The 23944-nt window shown below is 34.3% G+C and overlaps 3 protein-coding genes across 4 annotated transcripts; 2 read left to right on the top strand and 1 right to left on the bottom strand.

Moving 5' to 3' along the window:
* Nucleotides 1-1963: 1963 nt before the first annotated feature.
* On the bottom strand, nt 1964-5719 carry LOC137807111 (cyprosin-like). Its single transcript, XM_068607569.1, has 14 exons — nt 5579-5719; nt 5128-5455; nt 4958-5018; nt 4558-4652; nt 4341-4453; nt 4000-4168; nt 3873-3912; nt 3498-3562; nt 3299-3412; nt 3143-3207; nt 2894-3050; nt 2655-2774; nt 2367-2455; nt 1964-2280 (listed from the first exon to the last, which is right to left on the bottom strand). The coding sequence occupies exons 2-14, from the start codon at nt 5440-5442 to the stop codon at nt 2196-2198; spliced, it is 1488 nt and encodes a 495-aa protein (XP_068463670.1). The 5' UTR covers nt 5443-5455; nt 5579-5719; the 3' UTR covers nt 1964-2195.
* Nucleotides 5720-7186: 1467 nt separating this feature from the next.
* Nucleotides 7187-14609, top strand: LOC137807109 (uncharacterized). Of its 2 annotated transcripts, XM_068607566.1 has the most exons (20): nt 7187-7666; nt 7745-7779; nt 7861-7982; nt 8116-8205; nt 8489-8608; nt 8751-8834; nt 8974-9051; nt 9177-9302; nt 9401-9490; nt 9846-9881; nt 9985-10040; nt 10796-10928; nt 11746-12190; nt 12284-12375; nt 12527-13073; nt 13270-13384; nt 13506-13547; nt 13766-13922; nt 14013-14096; nt 14195-14609. In XM_068607566.1, the coding sequence occupies exons 1-20, from the start codon at nt 7392-7394 to the stop codon at nt 14330-14332; spliced, it is 2865 nt and encodes a 954-aa protein (XP_068463667.1). In that variant the 5' UTR covers nt 7187-7391; the 3' UTR covers nt 14333-14609. The 2 variants fall into 2 exon arrangements, with proteins under 2 accessions (XP_068463667.1, XP_068463668.1); XM_068607567.1 differs by lacking the exon at nt 8489-8608 and having other exon boundaries at nt 7282-7666.
* A 5635-nt stretch (nt 14610-20244) lies between these two features.
* Nucleotides 20245-23164, top strand: LOC137807108 (protein NRT1/ PTR FAMILY 4.5-like). Its single transcript, XM_068607565.1, has 6 exons — nt 20245-20364; nt 20616-20709; nt 20815-21032; nt 21398-21820; nt 21894-22018; nt 22115-23164. Exons 1-6 carry the CDS (start codon nt 20362-20364, stop codon nt 23022-23024), a joined length of 1773 nt encoding a protein of 590 aa, XP_068463666.1. The 5' UTR covers nt 20245-20361; the 3' UTR covers nt 23025-23164.
* The last annotated feature ends 780 nt before the right edge of the window (nt 23165-23944 follow it).

Raw genomic sequence — 23944 nt, 5'->3', positions numbered from 1 at the left:
ACAACTTCTTCCACTGTTATTTATTTTTATAAAAAATATTCTAATTATAGTTTAATATTATTAACTACATTAATTGGTTATTTAACAATATTATAAATTATAAATTACATTTGAAAAAGGATCGATAGTTTATTTATTTTTACAGTCTTATACCTTGCTCACTATTCCTATTTTAGATTTTAAAGGTGTTTAAGTTTGTAACTGTTGTAATATGAGTTTAGGGTTTAGGAATATGATTTCAGAATAAAAGAAAAAGTAAGTTTCATAATTTATTTGAGTTTATTTTTCAAAAAATTGGGTACTACTATTAATTGATTAGAAACTATAATTGGTTTAATTTTTAAAGGAAGTACTTAAAAGTAAAAGAAAAAAACTTAGCTAACATTTAAGTCAGTTTATTTTTATAAATTATTTTTTCTTTATTCTAGATTTGTGAAAACAAATGTGTTTATTTTCTTACCTAATAAAAAATTTAAAAAATTAGTTATTATAATAAACATAAAAATAAAAATTTACTAAAATTTATATTAAAATTATTAAAAATGTGTCCATAAAAAATATTTATAACTTTTTTTATAAATTTTTTATCATTTTACTATGGATACAATTTAAAAAAAAAAGTTAATAAAGTACAGCTAATTAAGTTTAAAATAATAATAAAATAAAAAAATTGTATATAAAAATAGTTATGAAATAAAAGGTAATATTGTTCCACAAAGCACAAAAGCACAAGCATTCTTATGCTGGAAAATGTAATGTTGTTACTTAAATTTGCTTTTTCTTACAAAATTAATCTAACCAGGTGATTTGGGTTCTACGTTGTGTTTGTTAGGTGGATCAAAATTGCAAAGTGAATGAGTGACACAAAAGAAGAAATAGAATGGAAAATAGATAAGTAAAAAAATTGTAATCCTGATATGAAAGATTAAAGAACATATAGTAATTAGATAATTTAAGTAATTATATGCTATTGATTAAATCTATTCTTTCTTCTTCAACCATATGTTTGTTGGAAGCAAACAAAGAATAAAGGTTGAAAAATCATCCCAAAGTATAATGTTGTCGGGAAATTTCCTATTATTCCATTAGTTTCAACAATGAAAGGTGTTTTCAAGTCATAACTTAAGTAAAATTGAAAAAGAAAAAAAAAAGAATTATTTATTAGTTTTCAACCTGACAAATACTATCCAGTGTCATTACTAATAGTTTTGGGTAATATATTTTTATTTCAATTTATAGTTAAATTTACACATTTAGTTAAGTAACTAATTTTAACCTTTTAATAAGAATTTGGACAAATTTATTATTCAAATCACTAAAAAAATATTGGATGGGATTGAATTTTTATATTAAATCTAATTTAACTTATTGGTTGGATTGGATTGAGTTAAAATTTTATTTTTTTAAATTTTTAATTTTCAAATATTAACTAAATTAAAAACTAACACAATATTTATAAAAAATAATTGAAAGGTTGAAATAAGTTAATAAATCAAGTCATAACATATTTGTTTAAACTAATTTAAACATGATACAATTTGTTCATAACATGGGTGTTAATTTGTTTTTGAGTGAGTTGGTTTAGGGAGAGTAAGTTTTAACCTAATCATAAACTAAACATAACACAATATAATTGGATTGTATTAGGTCTAAGTCTAGATAGATTATCAAATAACTATATCTAATGAGCATCTTTACAACTAAGCTCATCTTAAGATCCATTATAAGCAGGTGTAATATTTTAAATAACAATAAATTTGAAAATGTTATATAATTAATAAACTTAATGTTACAACTAATAAGTGGTTGGGTGGAGTGATATTGGATATGTTCTTCTAGAATATATAAAGAAACTTAACTCCTCAAATTTATAGGCTATATTAATACCAAAGATATGGAAAATAAACAAACAGCATCAGTGGTTTTGTGGAAGAATGGTACCCTCCTATAGCATTGCTCTGAGTTTGATTCCAGGCTAATGCATTTGTTTTTATTTTTCATCACGGTTACAATGTTAACAAAATTTTATTCATGAAGTATACCAAATTACTAGTCAACATTTACAAGGGACCCTGCAGAACTGAAATTCCGAGGGTCTGCAGTTTTTAAATGCTGCAAAATTCTATAAACCTTTATTTCTTTCTTTTTGCTTTTTCCTACAAACAATTTGACATAGTAATAACACCAAATCATGGCTAAGCAACTTCAGCAAATCCGATACGGAGATTGCCATGGTCAAACACTGTGTGATATGCCCCCAAGAAAAGATCTCCAAGAACCCTGCAACCATACTTCAACTGTCATATACTATTTCAACTACTAACAATAATATGCTGCAGGAATTTCATTCGAATATTATTCATTACCAGAGGGGACCTTGTGGTGGTGGCACATCTAGAGGAACAAAACCACCATAGCAGACAGTGGAGCAACCTTCTTCAATTCTTAGCATATACTGAGAACAAAAAAGGAATATTAAATGTGTAAACTGTTAATATTAGTGGCCAAATATGGAGTCTAGCAACCAACAAAGCTTTGCTATATTTATTCAAGGAAAAATGAAAAGAGCCAAAGCAACTTGAACTAGGTAGCTAACAAACATAGTGCCTTATCCATGCTCATTTTTCTAGACCAATTGACCATAGAATTCAGACCTGTTTTGGAGAGAGGGGAAATGATTTGTTTCCAATAGTGAATGTAATTTGTGGCATGGTGTCAATACGGTTGCAGTCTATAAATGTTTGTCCCACAGGATTGGGAAGCTTCTCACACAGCTTTTACAGAAAAAAACAAAGAGCTTGTAAGTGCAAAATTGGAAAAAGTAGAGCTATTGAATACTCAATTCAAAAGTAAAATCGATCAATCTGAGATTTAACCATTGTGCAACAATTACCTCATCAACATATTTTAATATTTTTTCCTTTGTATTCTTTTGCTTAAGCTGAACTTGAATCCAAAAAACTATCATGTCACAAAAAGTACACAAGGGGCTCTCCTTTGTTCTTGACTCACCCCAACTTTCATTATGTGCAGCTGTTTCAATAACATCACTGCAGGTTAAAGGTAGACTTTGGTTAAGAGAATCGAAATAAAGGAACGAGTCTCAAAAGAAACAAGAGGAGGAAAGTGAGAGGTAGTGTACTTCTTTATATATGTTCTATTACGTGAGCAGAGTCCAATGTCAACGCATATAATTTCAGGCTTTAACTGAAGACATATAAAATATACAAAGAATAGTTAAATTCCCGTTGAGCTTGGATAATCACTGAGTATAAGGAGATAGGTATAGAGAACAAACCCCAGAAATTATATATTCCCATATGGAATCGCCATAGTTATGGACGATGTTTTTACATTCATAACTCACATATCCTTCTGCTCCAATGGCATGGTTAATTTGAGTCACAATTTTCTGCAAACAAAAACTTGTGAGAGAAGAGACACCAAACAAAAGTGAAGAACCAAAAAAAGTACCAAGACAATGTTTGAGATCATACAGTTGGACCGGCTATCAGAGATGTTCCTGAGTCAATAATAGCTGCACAACCACCCGCACATAGCCCTGCAAAATTCAAATTTTATTTTGTGAGTCAAGTCTATGAAATATTGTGAAGAAATGAATTAGAATCAGTTGTATAAGTTGGCAGTTAAAAACACACTGATACTGTGAGAATGAACCTATAGGAGAAATTCAATGAAAAATTAACACCCTGAACATTGTATGTAGCAACTTGTAACTGATATAGAATCTTGAGCAATTTCAATCTTTTCATACATTTTTTTATCAATATCTTTCATAACTATAAGCAACAATGAAAAAACAAGGCATGTAGATTAACATCAAGCGGAGTAGAAAATGAAAGGGAGAGAACCTGTTGGATTGTTTGCAAGTAGAATATCTCCCACGTCAATCTGGAGATGAAAGCACAAAATGTCAATATCCACATGGTTGATGCTAAGAGCCACACAGAAATAAATAAAGCTATAAATATAGTAGACCTGCCAATAATCTTTATGAGTAAGTGGAACATAAGTATGGTCACCCTTAAAGTGTTTCCAGTCAATACCACCAAAGACAATCTCACCCCCTATCTTTGACATTGGGTCTGGGTTTAGCCAGAGGGAGAAAATCTTTTGAGTCACGTGCCCTTGTTCTATCATGTTGTACCTGCATTCACGGAACTAATCACTGTATTTAAGGCATCAAAAGCTATGAGGGGATACTTTGATTTTTCTTCTATCCTTGTCACCAAAGACAATCACAGCACTAAGCATGTGCTCTTCTTCACTCATTATTGAAAGGGAAAAATTAAAGATCAAATATTGCAAGGAATAATTACCACACTGGTGTGACTTGTCCCACTGAGTTATTCAGGAATCCAAGTCCAAGTATCCCATCAAAATGATGTGCTAAAAACGCTAGAGGTCCTTCCTTTGTAATCTCAGCAAATTGCTGGATGGAAAGGAACTAACCATCAGAACAACCAACAGTACAAATATATTTGAAGCGCATGAAACCCATTGAATGAAAATACTAATTAGAGTCATAATACTGACCTGATCTTTGACGATGAGTTCCCCTACTCTTAAATTATCTTGGCTGAAGAAACCAGGAATGTGTCCACGGCCATAAGGGATCCTACAAGATGTTCCTGGAGTTTCCAAACAAAAACTTTAGTATAAGCATATCATGTACTATAACAAGTTAAATGCTAACAAAATATTATCTAATACACTCATTTATCTAGTGAAGTTCATGTAGGTCTCACTAAATATAAGTTTCATTTCCCATTTGGTAAGTCATGTTCTTGATTAGTAGGATTAACGTGAATTTCAACTAGTAAGACATAGTGTGTTGGTGCTGGCTATATCTCCTCAGTACAACAAATACAAGCTTTGAACATGTAAAACCAAATGGAATAACTTCATGGTCAATGTCATGCTAATTCAGACTTACCTATTTTCGTGTAGGTGTTAGATAGCTTGGATCTATACTTGGAATGAAAATAGCAAGCAATCTGCAGGTAGTCGTATATATCTTGTTTTAAAAATAAACTCAGTCAAAGAAAAAAAAAACAAAACTGAAAGAGTATTCAATTGCATCAGATCATAGGGTAGCTAACTTACAGACAAGATACATTTGGAAGAAGGAACCCAGAGATTCGAGCTTCCAGTATCAAACACAACTCTGAAGGTTTGAGGAGGTGACCCAATACCAATTTCTCCAAAATACTGTGCATCAAGATAATTCTTCAGATACACTGCATCTGGTTTTAAATGATGAACAGCCTCTCTGATCCTTGCAGAACTAAAACTGTTAACGTCCAAACTCCTCTTTTTTAGACCAACTCTTAATAACTCCTTATCAGAAGTTGTAACAACAGCCAAGGATCCAAGCCAAGCACACGCACACGTTACAACCAGCAAAAACTTGAAAGCCATGTTCTCAACTCATCTGTTAATTGGTAATTCAACACTTTAAAGGCATTTTCAGCTGTTCAATAGAATTCATAGCGCATGTATGTGTAGTTCTATAGTATAATATCTAATGATAAACTTGAAAAAGAAAAAGAAATACCTATTCTTAAAGCAAGGCCAATTGAGAAAGAGTTACGTTATAGTGCAGGGACGGAACTACAACACAGGTGTAACATGGCATTCATATATAAATCTAAGCATGATACGGTTGCTTGGTAGCTATTAATAAGTAGTGAGTAAGAAGGAAGTGTTAACATTTTGCTAGCCTTTCACCTAAAAAGACCAAAGTATGGCTCCTTCGAATTTTCACTTTGGTACTCCGAAGAGCACTTGGATTAACCGTGCATGGAAACCACAGCGTAGTTTCGCGTAGGATAATGCATTTTTTGGTACGGTAAACGAAGTAGCTGCAGCACTTGGCAACATACAATACAAGAATGGAGAGGTTCGATTAAGTGGACTATTAGGTATGTTATTCCACTTAAGTACGTGTAATACCGTTAAAAATTGTTGTCGCAAGGTTACTTATTCGGAACTTTTTAATGTTTTTATCTAATCCCATGCTCCTAATTAAAAAAGTTCCTACTTTCTATTCTGCACTGGGATTATTAATTATTATTTTTTCCCATAGGTTTCTGTTCTTGTTCAAAGTATATTGCTCCTTAAATATGAGCATTTCTCATCTCATTTCTCAAATCCTTATTTGTTCATGATAGGTATTTCATAAATGATTAATGTTTATTTGACATGCTCCGTATACTACACCCAATAAATAAATATTAGTATTTTAATTATTTTAAAAATTTATAATTTTGAAAAAAAATAACTTTTTTATATTTTGTATGTACTTTTATTAAGAGATTTTTTATTGTTATAAATATTAATCTTTAGTGTGATTGTAAGGTGGAATATGTTGTGAAAATATCAAAACTCTTCATAAATTATGTCAACATCTGCATGTTCCGTGATTCATATATTAATTTATTATATTTAATATTTAAATATAATTTATAATTTATTTGTCCCTTGAATTTATTTGTTTTTATTTAAAATTATCATTTATTTATTTTCAAACGAGATTTATATTTTATATATAAAAATATATGTTATAATTTTGTCTTTATAAATTTATTATATATATAAGTTTATAATAAACATAAAATTTATAATAGTATTTAAAAATGAAGATACATATAATAAATTAAAAATATTATGATATAAATTTATAATTGTTTTAATAAACATAAATATATATATATAATAATAAAAATAAAAAATACCTACTTACAGTTTTAAATTTTACACTATATAAATATAATTCAATAAAAACACCCAAATGTTAAACTTTTAGGGAATTGCTTCTTGCACCATATCACTGCACCCGATCACGGGGGAAAACCCAAAAATACCCTTAAAAAATGGGATACATATAAAATTACATTCTAGACCCCTTTTCCCAGAATATAATAATCTCTTCCAGATAATTTTTTCTGGAATGTATTATTTTCAGTCCAGGGTTTTTTATCCGAAATGGAATTTTGTTTTCTTTTTCCAGATTTTTATATCCGAAATACAAAAATCTCTTCTGGATTTATTTTTCTGTAATGCATTATTTTCACTTTCAAATTTTTATTTTCGGAATAAAAGGTATTTTTGGAACTTTTATGTTGGGTGTAGGTTAAAAAGTATTGGGTGGAGATCATTTGCCAACTTTTATCTCCCTCTCATGTAGAAAAGAAAAGAAAACTATTCTAAAATAATGGTAACATCTAAAACCCAAAAAACAATCAATTTTGAATTTATTAATTACTGAAGATGAATTTAGGAATAGTTTGACGCAAACACGAAGCAAGTTAGATGAATCGATGAACTGAACAGAGCAGCAAGCGAAGACGGAAGCGGGGTGTAGTGAAATGAAGCAAACGGAAACTACGTCTTCGTCGGTGGCGGCGGAAGGACGGAAGCGTGGGAAGTGGGGATACATATGGCCGCTGTGGACGACGTTGTTGCTCCACCTCCTCGCCATTCTCCTTTTCACCGCCGGTTTTCTCCTCACCCGAACCGAGCTTCCATACCACAGTCAATGCTCCGACGTGTCACTCTCCCCTTGCTTCTCTTCCAACAACGGATCTTGCTGGACCAAACCCGCAGTTAACCGTGTCGTCCTCATCGTTCTCGATGCTCTCAGGTACACTACCATGTGTGGATGATGTTCACAATTATCACCATTCATTAATGGCGTTATGTTCTGTGATTTGCGTTTCAGGTTTGATTTCGTTGCTCCCAGTACCTTCTTCGCAGGTTACCTATCTCACTTATTCTTCACTTGCTAAACGATTTCTCTTCTTCTTTTTCTCACAAGTTTGTTATGTTGTGTGACAGAGTCGAAACCGTGGATGGATAAACTGCCAGTTTTGAAGAATGCGGCGTCGACGCGACCGTTGTCCGCAAGGATTTTCAAAGCCATTGCTGATCCGCCTACCACTAGTTTGCAGCGCTTGAAGGTCTAATCAATTTCTTTTTCATGAATTCAACGTGTTACGATAATGAATTAGTATGATAACCTTCCCCGTTGCTAGATTGTGTTGAATGTCTATGAATTCGGGATTTGATGTTTAGTATCTTGAACTGATGAAGGGCTTGACAACTGGTGGACTTCCGACTTTCGTTGATGTTGGTAACAGCTTTGGTGCACCGGCAATTGTGGAAGATAACTTCATAAATCAGGTAGGTATTCTCTCTAGCTTCTTGCTTGTAATCTAGGTTTTATATTAGAGTTGTAGTAGCGATTGGGGTTTCGTTGCGATCCTTGATATTGTGGGTAAATGAGGCCCTGTGGCCACAATTGAGGTTGCGATGCACTCATAGTGAGTAGAGAGTCCTGGACATTGTGGTCGATTTTTAAACCTTGTCTGTAATGTTTGTCATCCAAATATTGCTTCACTACTTTGATCCCAGATTTGAAGCAGATTCTTGTTAAATTTCTGCTAATTTATGTGCTCACTTGCAGTTGGTTCAAAATGGAAAGAAAGTTGTTATGATGGGGGATGATACGTGGACTCAGTTATTTCCTCATCATTTTGAAAGATCTTATCCATACCCGTCTTTTAATGTCAAAGATCTTCATACAGTAGGCCTTCTTTCGTGTTAAACCTGACTTTTGATTAGACTTCTAATCCCTCCAGTATATGTGAATTGAGCATGGGTGGCTTTAGTCTTTTTGTTTGATCCATCATTTCAATGAATATTAAATATTGTTGTTTATTTTCTAGGTTGACAATGGATGCATTGATCACCTATTACCATCCTTATATGAAGAAGATTGGGATGTTCTTATTGCACATTTTCTTGGAGTGGTAGGTTTGATATTATTTCATGCTATTCACCTAATAATCCTAATATCCTCATTCTATACTTGTTATTCCTGTTCTCGTTCTCCTTACCAGTGTGTAAGCAATTTTCACGAGGTTGTGTATTGTATTCTGCTTGGTTCAGGATCATGCAGGACATATATTTGGTGTTGACTCAACCCCAATGATAGAAAAGTTGGAGCAATACAATACCATCTTAGAGGTATGTTTTTTGCAATCCTTGATTTACAATATTTGTGGAAATCTTGTATTCATGCTTTATCAAAATATGTTGGTTTAGTATTGCTGATTTCCATGGGTTAAACAAACTAATGTAAGTTGTTTTAGAAAGTTATTGAAGTTCTGGAAAATCAGTCTGGACCTGGGAGCTCACATGAAAATACTTTGCTTGTGGTCATGGGTGACCATGGACAAACATTAAATGGTGATCATGGTGGTGGGAGTGCTGAAGAGGTGTGTACAGCACTTATAGTGTCTTTTCATATGCTTTGTTTTTTCATTTATAAATTTTTCCAAATTTGACTTAGGATACTGGTGATGAAATCATGCAGGTTGAAACTGCCCTTTTTGCCATGAGTTTTAAGAAGCCTCTTTCGTCTGTACCTGCAGAATTTGATTCTTGTTCTATTCAACAGGATCTGGTATTTACTATTCCTTTTAAAGTTTAAACATAGACAATAAAAATGCTGGTGTCTTTTTTCTCTTTCCAAATTTCAACAATCTTTTGCTTCCTCTTGCACATGCTCATTACCTTTAGTGCAAGAAAAATCAAGAAATGGAGAGCATAATTGGGAGTGGAAAATGGTTATGCATAAATAAGTTATTGAGGAGACCACTGGTAAACTATAACACTAAGTTCATGCATATCTAACTTAAAGGATACACTTGGATAAATATTCATTCTACTCATAGGTAGTGCTATTGCACGAAGCTGACATTGATCTTTATATTTCTGTGCTTGGATTTTAATATTTTTATGGGTAAATTACATTTCAGGATGGGAAGAATGTTTGTATCAGCTCCATGCAGCAGGTTAGCAAAGTTTTTCCCTTTGTAATAATGGCATTTGAACACCTCAGATATAATTTAATATATTGATATCTGTATTCATCCAATTGCCTATCATCCTTTACAGCTAGACTTTGCAGTAACAATCTCAGCTTTGCTTGGCATACCTTTCCCATATGGAAGGTGCAGTGTAAGCAACCTGTCTATATTACTACTATCTTCCTTTGTCTTGCACTAGTATAGCTATATAATTAGCCTGATGTATTGACTCAATTGACTTTCTATATTTCTTTGTAACATTTTGTTTTCCTGTATGAGCTGTGGGTTAAATGGAAGGTTATTTTGGTCTCAATCTTGATTCAGTATTTCATGTTTTAAGGTGGTTTGCAAAGGCCTAGGATACTTTTTGCTTGAAAGTATTGGTTTTATGTGTTATTTGGTGTTGAGAATTTACAAAAATATTGGGAGTTGAAGGGGATTGAAATTTATTTTTCTTAAAATTTTTAAGAGGATAGATGAATATATAAGGAAATTTTGGAGCCATTGTGCCTAAGTAGATGTCTATCCTATCATTCAGCATTTAGATTTTCCAGAGGGCTTCATAAATTCTTGCTACATAGGCTTGATAGAAACACATATATATAAATGAAGATTATGAAATGAAGCACCTGTGCAATTCTTTCAGTCGAGTCCAACAAATATATCGTGCATCAGAACATTAATCTTGTGCATATAAGCCTCCATATTTATTGAGTTAAGCCTTGTCAATTCATCACTTTGCTGTCCCTATCTATATGTCCCGAATCCTATTCTCCATTAATTTCTTCAATCTGGAAGCTTCTATTTTGATGTCTGGTTTTTCATTTTCTTATTGAAGCACATTTTAAAAATTTATTGATGACTGTTGATACTCACAACGTCTTTTTCTTGGTCATCAGCATTGGTCATATCAATCCTGAATTATATGCTTTGGGAGCAGATAGTTGGAATTCGGATGCCTCTCAAAAGCTGTCAGAATCAGATGTCTGGATGCAGAATTATGCTAATGCATTGTGCATAAATTCTTGGCAGGTACTTGCTGAATCTTATATTCTTAATTACAAGTTACTCTTTCTACAACTTTTCTGCTGAAATTTGGCTATACAGTTGTGAAACGGACCTTGATGGTGCAATTCGAAAGTTAGAATACCTCCCTTTCCTGGATGCAGCATTTACTCTTTTCTCCTCAGGATATTTGTTGACTTGAAAAACACAGCATTCTTTCTTCTTCTTGTCTCATTTAACATAATTCTTGTTTGGACTTTTGAGAACCCCATGCTTACTTTATAAGAAACGGTTTTCTGTTGGAGTTTGTTAGTTGATACCACAATGTTGCTCAAGCACCAAGATAGACAAGTGAACTGTTTAATATGTTAATATTTTTTAGACTTAAACAAACATATCCCATGTTTTCTTTCCCGATTGAACATATGAGGACTAACAAATGCACACACAAATATGTATGCACACATGCATGTATGTACGTATATGCATTGACATTTTTGTATTGTGAGTAAACTGTGTCTCATATCCAATACACTTGCGTTATTTTTTCATAAACAATAAATGCAGGACATTTTTGTTATGCTAGTAAATTTTGATGGTTTGCACTGTGGTGCTGCATGTAAAAATATTATTGACAAGCTTACCATTCATGTGTTATTTAATCAGAAAAAACACGAGTCTTTTATGCTTTCAAAATAGCTTAATTATACTTTAAGGAAATCTTGGGTTTTACTACAATTTTGATATTTAATTACGGCAACCAATAATGATATAAGCATTTAGGAGAGTGTGTGTGTGTGAGATATCATTTAGTCATTAGAATAATGATTTTCTCCTTGTCTAGGTGAAGAGATATGTAGATGCTTACTCAGCATCATCAGCCGTTGGATTCTCTCATGATGAATTTTCACGAATAGCAAGCATCTATGCTCAAGCAGAGAATCATTGGTCACATTCCACCAAAAAGATTCTGCTTGATAGACAAAATAACAGCGATATATCAGTGTCAGCACTGAAGAAGCAAATTGATGAATACTTCAAATTCCTAACAGCGGTCACTGAGTTAGCTCGGTCTAAATGGACTGAATTTGATTTGAACATGATGGGAATTGGCATTGGAATCATGTTAATATCACTTATATTTCAAGTTTTTACTGTTTTAAGGACAACCAAGGAGCATGATGTGACACTGTCATCATCTGGAGGTTCTTGGATTGTCAATGGCTCAATTCTTACAATCTTTTTACTGGCCATCCGTGCATTCAGTTTCCTTTCAAACAGTTATATCCGTAAGTGTGAAGTTTTTATCAACATACATTCCACTTTGTTTATCCAGAATGTTTAAAATAGTTATTGTATTTTTCACTCTATCTTTTTGTCAGTGGAGGAAGGGAAAGTAGCAAATTTTCTTTTGAGCACATCTGGAGTTGTGACATTACGCCAATCTGTTATCAAGGGGAAGCTGTTAATAGAAGTATGTGTTTTGTTTAGTTTTTTTTTTCTGTCCTCTGTCTAAAAGCTTAATTTATTTCTGAACTTCCTTACATTCTAACGCATGTGTGCCTATAGAAGTCTTCTTGGAATTCTAATTAAATGGCTCTTTAACTTATTTATCTTTTCTGCAGAGCATTGGGTTTCTTATTTTGAGCACTTTTTGCCAATTTGCAATTGAAGTTGGGCTGTCCAAGCAGGCTGCCACATCTGCTTTCATGAAAGACTATACCTCATGGATCATCAACATAGCCTCAGGTTTACCTGTTTGGGACTATGCAGCTGAAGTTGTCCCAATCGCAGTTCTGATTCTGTTGGCAGCTTGGTTGTACAAGGCCACCCGTGGCAGCTTCTTTGATTGGCCATGGAAGTATTTCATACTGGGCACTATCTTGAGTTATATGCTAATAATTGCTCATTGGATCACAGACAGTAATAGATTTGATGGCGCATTGATACCTCAAAGTGTTGGAAGAACTTATATTCCTAGAATCATTTATGCTATTGCTCTGGGGCAGTTGTTATTTCTGACATTTGGTCAATTATTTAAGAAAAGCAATTTAGACTGCAAAACAAATTTAGTTGCAAAAACAACATCCATGTTATCTGCGTGGAGTTCAACTGTCATTCTTCTCTCAGGAAAACAGGGTCCCATGGTTGCTTTTGCGTCCATATTTGGAGGTGCTCTTTCTTTTTGTGCTCTTATGTTGTATAAATGGCCTATATCTTGCTGCATAATTCTCGAATACATTTCTTTCATGGCTTTGGTTATACCTTTGTAGATAAGGAATGGGTATTGCGGTTTAGTAGTCAGTTTCATGTGCTCAAAGCTGCATGCTCTTTAGTGAAGAAATGTTTGATTTTCAATGTATTCCAGGTTGTTTTATTATGAAGTTTGTTAACATAGAAGGTAAGGATGGACCTCATAGAAGTTTTTCTATCATGCAATGGAGCCTCTTTGCGACATGTCTCTTCTTCTGTAGTGGTCACTGGTATGCTCTTCAAGGTTTAATTTTGGAGTTATAATTATCATTTTTAATAGGTGTATAGATTTGCAACTCTCTGTCCTTCATTCCCATTGTCTTGTAATAATTTTGAAAACTATGGTTTCAGGTGTGCATTTGATGGTCTCCGCTACGGTGCTGCATTTATAGGGTAAATAATTATTAGCAATCTTGATACAAACATTTGAGTTATTATAAGATCCGCTATTGGACTTTTTTCCTTTGGCAATATATTGGGACTCGAAACAAATGTAACCATTACAATCAACCCTATTTTTTCCGTTCGAATAATCAGTTATTGGCATCTCTGTCGTTACTATTTCTATACAATTGGTAAATTAAATAATTGAGACACTGATTAATTTTCAGGTTTGAAGAATTTGTGCTAGTTCGCCAAGCAATCCTCCTTACTATTGATACATTTGGCTTTTCTATCATTCTTCCAGTTTTTGGACTCCCGTTTCTTGTAGCAAGCAAGTACCAGGCTAATCATGGAAAGCATTTTATTTTCACACAATTATCTCAAGTGAGTTTTCTTCATTTATTAGTATATCCATTAGTTGATCATTGCATGCATTACTTGTTCAATGCAATAACCACTCAATGTTTTGTATAGATGTATACAACATATGGGCTCATAACAGCAATTACAACCACTTTCACGATACTATGTGTCACAATTCAAAGGCGGCACCTGATGGTAACTTTTATATTTTTTACCTGAAATATATTTCATTTACCCTGATGTTACATATTTGATGCTTTTACAGTTTACTCAATGCTTAATCGTTTTTGCAGGTTTGGGGTTTGTTTGCTCCGAAGTTTGTTTTCGATGTGTTTAATCTTATTCTTACGGATGTCTTTATTTGTTTGGCCTCAATTTACTATTTTGATCAAGGGAGGGATGATCCAGAAGTGAAATCACCAGGTGGCTGAATAAACATACATATACTATGATCAATTTAAATTTTTTTGTTTTAAGTTTCTCACGATTTGAGCTTTTATCTTTTAGTGTTTAAAATAGTGAAACTGAGGGCATAGGGGGCATAGGGAACTTGCAGTCCTCCCCCTCTCGCTGTTGGGAATTTTGTCCGCTAATTATGTAATATAGAAATATTTATAGCTCATTGAACCGAATCCATCAATGCTTTGTTTTTGGTGATGCTAGCTAGTAAAATAATTACATGAACCTGATTATTTCTACGGACTTTTACTATCTATATCTTGGCAAGTGGTTGCTTGAGTCGGGGTTAATTTAATTTTCCATCTTTTGGTGTTGCTTGTCAAGTATGCCACGCTCATTCATATTCAGTAATCATTGTGGATCTTGTCAGTTAGCAAGATATGCAAAAACCAAGTTATTTCTACGTCTACCAATCTACTATTAAAACTGCAAGAAAGCTACACTGACAATGAAAATAAGACTCAATATTTCTTCTTTGTTACCTCAAAATATAAAGTAACCCTAACCTCTCTTCATTCGTTTTACCTATCAATTTCTTTTAAAGATTTTTTGTTTTTATTTATTTGTTGTTTCCCAATTTTGAAATATTAATTACTTTTTTTTGTTAATTATATCTTTATTTTTTGCCTAATTTTTAATTTATTTATGTATGTACATTTATTGAGGTAAAAAATTAAAAAAGTTAAAATAACAAACTTCATAACATTAGACAAAAGAATAATTACATATTTTTTAGTTTCGAAATTAAACCTTAAGTAAAAAGGATAGTAAAGAGTATTATGTATATTATCTATAACTATTCTAAATGTGAGCTACATCTTTAAATGTGTCGCTTTATTGGTACGGGTGTGCAAAATCCAAATCCAAATAAGTGGATTGGATTTAAAATCCATATCTACTTTAACTAGATCAAATATATTTGGATTTTTTTAAAATTCATTTAAAGTGGATTGAATCCAAATTAAATTCACTTTGTTAATTATATTAAATCCTCTTTGTCAATTACATTAAATCCATTTTGATAGGGATAAAGACTAACTTGGCTCAAACTAGGCCTAAGCCGACTCAACCTAAACACAGACCAATTCAGCTCTACATCGGCCCCGACCCAGATGACTCGACATCGGTCCGGGCCCGGACGACTCGACATCGGCTTGGGCCCAGACAACTCAACAGCGGCCCCGACCCGGACGACTCGACATCGGTCCGGGACCGAACGACTATACATCGGCTCGGCCCGAACGACTCGACATCAGCCTAGGCCCGAACAACTCGACATCAGCCTCGGCCGAACGAATCGACATTAGCCCAGGCCCGTCGACATCGGCTCGACATCAGCTTAAGCCCGCTCGGCTCGACATCGGCCCGGGCCCCCTCGACTCGACATCGGCCCTAGCCCACACAACTCGACATTGGCCCAGGCACACTCGGCTCGACAACGACCCGAACCCCCTCGACTCGACATCGGACCAGGCCCACTCGACTCGACATTGGCCTGAGTCCGGTCGGCTCGACAACGGCCCGAGCCCGGTTGGCTCGACAACGGTTCGGGTTCGGTCGGCTCAACAATTGCCCCGCCCCGGTCGGCTCGACATCAGCCTGGGCCCGCTTGGCTCAACATCTGTCCGGGCCCAGTTTGCTTAACATCGGCCCGGCCCCGGTCGGCTCGACATCTGCCCGGGCCCGCTCGCCTCGACATTGGCCCGGGCCCGCTCGCCTCGACATCGACCCAGGCCCGCTCAACTCGACAATGGCACGGGCTCGCTCGACTCGACATCTGACCGAACCCAGTTTGCTTGACATCGGCCCGGGCCCGGTCGGCTCGACATCGGCCCAGGCCCAGTCGTCTCGACATCTGCCCGGGCCCACTTGCATCGAAATCGGTCCAGTCTCGCTCGCCTCGAAATCGGCCTGGGCCCACTCGAGTCGACATCGGCCCGGGCCCGCTCGACTTGACATCGGCCCGGGCCCGCTCGACTTGACATCGACCCGGGCCCAGTTGCTCGACATCGGCCCGGGTCCAGTCAGCTTGAAATCGGCCCGGCCCGACCGACTCGACAATGGCTCGGGCCCGCTCGACTCGACATCTACCCGGGCCCAGTTTGCTTGACATCTGCCCGGGCCCGGTCGGCTCGACATCGGCCCGGGCCCGTCGGCTCGACATCTTCCCAGGCCCGCTCGCCTCGAAATCGGCCTGGGCCCGCTCGCCTCGACATCGATCTGATCCCGATCGTCTCGACATCGACCAGACCCGCTCACTTCGACATCGATTTGGATTCGCTCGGCTCGACATCGGCCTAGGCCTGAATGACTCAAAATCGGCCCGAGCCCGCACGACTAGACTTCGGCCCGGGCTCGCACGACTCAACATTGGCCCAAGCTCGAATGACTAGATATCGGCCCTGGCCCCCTCGTCTCGACATCGGCTTGGACTCGCTTGGCTTGACATCGGTCCGGGCCCATTCAGCTCGACGTGGACTTGGATCAACTTTGCTCAACCTGCGCCTGAATTGTCTTGGCTCAACCTGGATCGGGCCAAGTCAAAATCCAACCCAAAATACAAATTGGATAATCCAAAAATGTATCCAATCCATATCTAATCCATATCCAATTAAATGGATTGGATTTAAAATCCAAAAATATGGATTTAGATTTGAAATAAATCCATTTAAATGGATCAAAACTAATATGGATTTGGATAATTATGGATTGGATTTTGTAATTTGGATTTTTTCCCACTTACTTATTGGTATGATTCAAGAAGTGAATGTATTATGTGTAAATTCTAATAATATCTATTATTATTTTCTCTTTCACGTCAAAATTTAACTTTTCTGTATTCCTAGGTAGTATATTATTTTCTCTATCACGTCATTTGAATGGATGAAAGATGAAAACAAAAAAGGAAAAACAAAACAAAAGAGGGTTCTGAATGAAGAACCTTTCCTTTGAAGTAGTAGTAGATGCCCTATGATATACCAACACCATTATCATTCTTATAATTACAGTTACTGTTTTAGCATATACATAATTTGCCAACATAACACTCAATGGAGACTTGCCTTCTTACCATGCACATATGATTAATCATTACCATGTTTTCCGCGTCATCTTAACTGATGTCGGCAAAAAATAATCTAACCAATATTTATGAGAAAAACTCATTAATATTGATATAATAACTTTGGTCTACATTGAAAAAAAAACTCCAATTAAATCAACTGAAAAACTATTTATTCATATTAACTTAAAATAAACTATTTAATATAAGTCAAAAAACAATAATGTTGAAAAAAATCCCCATCAAAATACTCAAATAGTGTACACTTTACCCCCAATTCATGTGGTATGGGACAAGTAATACAAATTATTCAAAATGATTATGCATGCCCATTGTTTGACAAAAAGTAACTCATCTGCTAAACAATTTGCAAGAAAAGTCTTCTAACCCTGTCCAATCCCCTTCCTAGTTAATCTATTATTTCAAATTACCCTTTAAATCATCATGAATCTTTTAACGTGTTTTCTTTTATATCTTAGAATTCATGCAACAAAGTTCTATAATATTCTTATCGTGTATTTTGTATTTATAAGTAGAAAAAACGTTTTATTTATAATATGTTATTATGAAATACATGTGTTATATTTTAAAATATTTACATTATTTATTTAATTCTTATTTTCTTCCTGTGGTATATGAACATTATGTTGTGACTTGTTCTTGAAGCTCTAGGTAACATTTATATATAGGTGGGGTTGCAGATACTTGTAGAGTCTTCAAGTAGGTATTTTATTAAAAAATATTAAAGTTAACCATTTCACTATTTTTACTTGATGCAAAACATAGAGGATAATAATTTCACGTGATAGTCAATTGAATTATTTTAGTTTATTCTTCTATGAATTGAATTTTTATTGTGATATTGGATTTGTAATTTAACTAGCTATATAGACCTAGGTATAAAGTAAATTGCAGAGTTTTATTTTATATTTCTTGTGTATTTAAATCTGGTTAAATGGATTTTAGAATATACATTATTTAGATGCTTGATAATATATCATTGTACTTTAAATATATAATTTTCAAACATGTAATACACTTGAGAAAAAAATAAGACAAGCTATAATTAGAAGACATAAATTAAGATTTTTGAAGTACATTATTGTAATACACATGAATAAAATAAAACAAATAATACTGTAATTACAAGTCATAAATTAAAACTTTGAAATACCTTAGTTAGCATAGTCATTGTCACTGTAGGTCTCGTAAATTGGAGATTAAGAACTGAAGTAAATGCACTGACCCTTATTGAATAATTTTTTTTTATAATTTAAATCAATAAAAATCTCGTTCTTTAATTAAAGTTGCAAAGATGAACTCTTTTTTATCTTTCTCACTAATATAAGTGCATTTCATGTTTAAAAAGATTTTAACTCTTTTACTTCAAATTAGAAAAGTATCCCTTTTGGTTAAACAATTTTTTTTCATTATAAACCAAAGGTTGAAGCTCTAATAACATACTTGGGATAAACTCTTGAAACCCATTTCAATGTATGCATTATATTTATAAGGTAAGAAAGTAGGCAACCTAGGGTTTGAGCAATTAATTATATTAACTTGAATTTTGTTGCTTGACCTTAAAAGAGTTTAATTTAGTTTGAGTTTGGAATTGCCTTCTTCTTTATTTATTTAGTTGGTTAAATTAAGAATCCCCTCTTCTCAATTTTGCGTGGACGTAAATATCACTCCACCAATACAAAAAAGTGTAATTTGATTTTCTGTTAAGTTTCGTTAGCATGTTTGGAAACTTGTGTAAGATTTTATCTGTAAAAAAATATGGCTAATATACAATATCACTAATGGAAAAACAGTATTCCGTAACAAGGGTGTAGTAAACAATGAGATGATATGCTGATTTTAGTTATTATCGACATAGTAACTTTATTTAGTAAGTGTTCTATTTCTATTACATGCCATTATTTATTTAGGAACTTTTCTTTAGGAGAAGAGACATTAATTCTTCAACGATTTTTCCCATTTTTTCTTCTGTTTTTGGTCTTTGGCAGAGGAATCAGGTGCACCTACAAAAGTTTTTCTAATGTTTAAAGAACTTATCAATATTTTGATATAATAACTATCATAGTAATATCTTATTTTTATCTAGGTTGTACATATTTATAAAGTTTTATTTTATGGTTGAATCGAGATTAAATTATATATCACGATTAATATTTGTATTATCTTGTTATATCTTAAATATTAAGTTGCATAATAATATTTAACATCAAATTTTTTATTAAAAAAATTTATATTAATTTATATTTATTTTAATATATTTTTCTTGTAATAACCAGCTGGTACCGGATACCACCAGTAGATTTAGGACCATTCGGCCTTTTAACGGTTAGAAAGTATTTTTTGTATACTACAGAATTTATATATGTGGATAAATTTTATTTAAGTTTGATGCAATAGTTGTTATTAGAGCTGTAAATATCACGGTGCATGAAAGTTAAGAGAAGAGATAAAAGATGCAGTGTTGCAGAATAACTCGGATATTAACGAAGTTTGGTGCAGTTCATGGGCGGACAATGTTTTCAATCATATCAAACCTCACAAAATTCCAAAACTACTCTTAATATATGTTTGCCTTTAACAAAGTCAATAGTAGGTTTTGTCCAAGTAATCCATAATCACCATCATCATCTTTCTCATAATTAAATTTCATAGACACTTTTTTATTTTTACTATAATTTTTGCAGCCGGTTTCAGCATACCAATTTCCCAACACTATCAGCCAATGGAGATTTCCCTTCTTACAATGCATTCTATCATTACTCATTACCATGTTTTCCGTGTCATCCTTGTCATGAAAGCAACTGGGTGATCATTATAAATAAAGTACACTTTTCACACGGATTTCATCACAACCAAACTTTCCTTCCTATTTCTCTCACTGGTCGCTGCTTTCTGGCTGTGACATTCCATTCCAGAGTCATGGTAACTATCTGCACATTGCCTGAAATATGCAGTTTTAGACTTTGCCTGTATAAGGGTTCACAATTTTCTACTTCATGTTTTTCTTTAGCTAATCAACTCTCCATATATTATCCACTTACCTTCTATTATCTGTTTATCTTTGGCACATTCAAATGGTTCAAAAATGATTCTGCATGCTCATTGTTAACAAATCAGATCACTTTTAGATGTTCATTCATTTGCTTAATTAAATGTGATGTTTTACACTGAAGGATTTGAAAGCTGAGGATTACGTTGGAGATGTTGAGTATAAAGCAGATAAGACTCCGAGACAAGGAGGATATAGAGCCACATATTTCATCTTTGGTGGGTAGACCATGTTCCCCTCATTCACATTTTCTTTTTAACATTCTTCAGGTAAAATGGAATAATCTGTTTAACAAAGGCAAATTCTTTGGCTTTTTACTGCAGCAATGATGTTGCTAGATAACGTAGGATTTGTGGCCAACATGGTAAGCTTGGTTTTATATTTCATGAATGTCATGCATTTTGACTACTCTGGCTCTGCAACCACCACAACAAACTTGTTGGGTACTGCTTTCTTGCTGACGATCGTTGGAGGGTTCGTCTCTGATACCTATATGAATCGCCTCAACACCTGCATCCTCTTTGGCATAATTCAATTGTTGGTAAAGTATAAACAACTGAGCTGCTTAATTTTAATTTTTGAGGGTCAAAACATAGATAATTGAAATACAAAAATGCTAGAAATATATTTTCTCATGTATTTTTTCAACACACATACCATTATGTTGGTTGAACTTTGTGGGAGATTACTAAATGATGTTGGTCTCAGTAAAAGAAAACGTAGGCTTGAATCAATAAGAAAAATGTGTTAGAAAGAGGTGTCACAAATCGTTGCTAACACTTATAATTGAAATAACTAGCATACAAAAAAGAATCACTGCTATCTGTTGATACATAGTTGCACACAGACACAAAAGTGAAAGGAATTTTTTCTCACTGTCTTAATCTTGATATGTTTGAATTGCAGGGATACTCCCTACTTGTGATTCAATCTCACGACCATAAACTTCAGCCTGATCCATGTTTAACATCAAAATGTGTACATGGCACAAAGGCTTTTCTCTTTTATGCCTCAATATACTTGCTGGCACTTGGTGGTGGTGGAATCAGGGGCTGTGTACCTGCTCTTGGAGCTGATCAATTTGACGAGAAGAAACCAAAAGAACGCATACAACTAGCCAGTTTCTTCAATTGGTTTTTATTTAGCATCACAGTTGGGGCCAGCATAGGAGTCATTTTTGTAGTTTATGTGAGCACAGAGTATCAATGGTACTTGGGTTTTATCATGTCTCTGACATGTTCTGCCGCTGGTCTTCTTTGCATTTTCTCGGGAAAGAGATTCTATCGTACCAGGGTGTCGGGAGAGAGTCCATTGTTAAGTGTTTTACAGGTCTCTTCATTTCCCCTCAATGTTTCATTGCTACTCAACTTCATTCTAGTTTCATTTGAGATTGTTCTTGCAGGTGCTCGTGGTCACCATAAAGAATTGGAGGGTGAAAGTACCCGTGTATTCTGATGAGTTGTATGAAATACAAAGTCACGAGTCTAATTTTATGAAAAAAACCATCCCTCACACTAACCAATTCAGGTTGGTCTTTCTACTAGACCATTATTTTGTTCAGATTTTTAGTTGTCTTGTTTTCAAGTTATACCTTATTTTAATACTTGTTTTGTTCACGAACAGTGTTCTAGACAAAGCTGCTGTTCTACCTGAAGGCATTGAGGCAAGGAAATGGAAAGTCTGCACAGTGACACAAGTTGAGGAGGTGAAGATTCTGACAAGGATGATGCCTATTCTTCTAAGTACCATCATCATGAATACATGTTTAGCCCAATTGCAAACCTTCTCCATCCAACAAGGAACCTTAATGAACACATACATCGGCAAACTTAACATCCCAGCAGCTTCCATTCCCATAATACCATTAGTATTCATGACCCTTTTGATACCAGTCTACGAATTTGTTTTTGTACCTTTTGTCAGGAGAATCACTGGCCACCCCAATGGAATCACAGAGCTACAAAGAGTTGGGGTTGGCCTTGTTTTGTCAGCAATCTCAATGGTGATAGCAGGGATGATAGAAGTGAAGAGGAAGCACGAATTCAATGATCACAATCAGCATCGTATCAGCCTCTTCTGGCTCTCTTTCCACTATGCAATCTTTGGTATAGCTGACATGTTCACACTGGTGGGGCTGCTGGAGTTTTTCTACAAAGAAGCTCCTCAAGGCATGCGTTCTCTTTCCACTTCATTTTCTTTTCTTTCCTTGTCCATTGGTTACTACTTGAGCACAGCTTTTGTTGAGCTCATCAACTTGGTAACTAGAATCGGAAAGAGCAAGAAAGGGTGGCTAGAGGGACGTGATTTGAACCAAAACCATGTTGAATTATTCTACTGGTTCTTGGCTATACTCAGCATGCTTAACTTTCTCCTTTATCTGTTGTGTGCAAAGTGGTACAAATACCAAACTAGTGTACCATTTGAGAACAGGGGAATGTTGCACAAAGATCCACCACCTCGTAACGATGAAAACATGTCTACTATCCAAAACATTGCCTCCAATGAAGAACATAGACCAGAAATCTCCCACTGATCAGAAATTCTTGTATAGTTTTAACTCTATGGATTTACGTTCTAATCACGTGATCCCGATTAATTTATTCATGAGACAATTATGTTTTTAAAATTGATTAAATAAACAATAATGTGCCATGTAAAGAATGTTCAAGATCACATGGTGTAGACTATACAATATTGTTGTGACCATTATGTGTTTTGCAATACCAAAATGATAATTTAGGTCATTTCCCCTTCATATCACAAATGATTTCACTATGTAAATTTTATTTCCGCAAATTCTTCCTATAACTTCATACCTTCTTTTTTTCACCTCTATTTTTTTAATTTCAACAATATCCTTCTAACTATGGTGAAAAGTATTGTGTCTTCTTCTTCATTTTCAAGTGTTAGTGATTTTTTGTGGTGGTTGACGGTGAACATTAGTGGTTGAAGTAGTATTTTTACTAGTAGTGATTGTTTTCATTTGTTTATTGTACAATCTGAAAGCCACAAAATCTATAAAAAAAACCTTGGAGTACAAACCTAAAAAAAATCACACTGTAGAATAAAATTTTGGTTCCAAAGGTCCACAATTCGCTTCAAATTGCAATAACAGTTAATTTTATGAAATCATTGCAAGGTGCAACAATAATTATTTTTTATAGGATTTTTGTGTTGTTGTTTGAGTAAAACTTCTAACTACAAGAGACTCAAAGTTTTCCGATAGATGTGAATTTATCTTATGAAATTAATTAAAACATGTCAAATGATGAAATTGCTCTTTTGAACATTATGGTTGAATAATGATAAAAGTGTTGCGGTTGAAAGGGATGTATAAGTTTCATTTAGAGTTATTTAATTTTTTAAAAATGTTAAAATCGAATTTCACAAATAATATGAAAATGAAGGAAGTATTTGTCTTTTATTTTTTTATTTTAAAATAGAATTTATAGA

The sequence above is a fragment of the Phaseolus vulgaris genome, chromosome 3, assembly GCF_000499845.2.
Source record: "Phaseolus vulgaris cultivar G19833 chromosome 3, P. vulgaris v2.0, whole genome shotgun sequence".
Taxonomy (NCBI): Eukaryota; Viridiplantae; Streptophyta; class Magnoliopsida; order Fabales; family Fabaceae; genus Phaseolus; species Phaseolus vulgaris.
The sequence above is the reverse complement of the archived record's forward strand: the minus strand, read 5'-3'. Positions and strand labels throughout refer to the sequence as shown.

Excerpts from the sequence above, each read along its gene's own strand:
- LOC137807109 (XM_068607566.1), top strand. The coding sequence starts at position 7,392 with ATGAAGCAAACGGAAACTACGTCTTCGTCGGTGGCGGCGGAAGGACGG. Across the intron at positions 7,780-7,860 it reads TCCCAGTACCTTCTTCGCAG|AGTCGAAACCGTGGATGGAT; the intron begins GTTACCTATCTC and ends GTTGTGTGACAG. Across the intron at positions 13,074-13,269 it reads TTTTGCGTCCATATTTGGAG|GTTGTTTTATTATGAAGTTT; the intron begins GTGCTCTTTCTT and ends AATGTATTCCAG.
- LOC137807108 (XM_068607565.1), top strand. Across the intron at positions 20,710-20,814 it reads AGCCACATATTTCATCTTTG|CAATGATGTTGCTAGATAAC; the intron begins GTGGGTAGACCA and ends TTTTTACTGCAG. Across the intron at positions 21,033-21,397 it reads TTGGCATAATTCAATTGTTG|GGATACTCCCTACTTGTGAT; the intron begins GTAAAGTATAAA and ends TTTGAATTGCAG.
- LOC137807111 (XM_068607569.1), bottom strand. The coding sequence starts at position 5,442 with ATGGCTTTCAAGTTTTTGCTGGTTGTAACGTGTGCGTGTGCTTGGCTT. Across the intron at positions 3,913-3,999 it reads CTCATAAAGATTATTGGCAG|ATTGACGTGGGAGATATTCT; the intron begins GTCTACTATATT and ends TTTCATCTCCAG. Across the intron at positions 2,456-2,654 it reads TTCCCCTCTCTCCAAAACAG|TATATGCTAAGAATTGAAGA; the intron begins GTCTGAATTCTA and ends TTTTGTTCTCAG.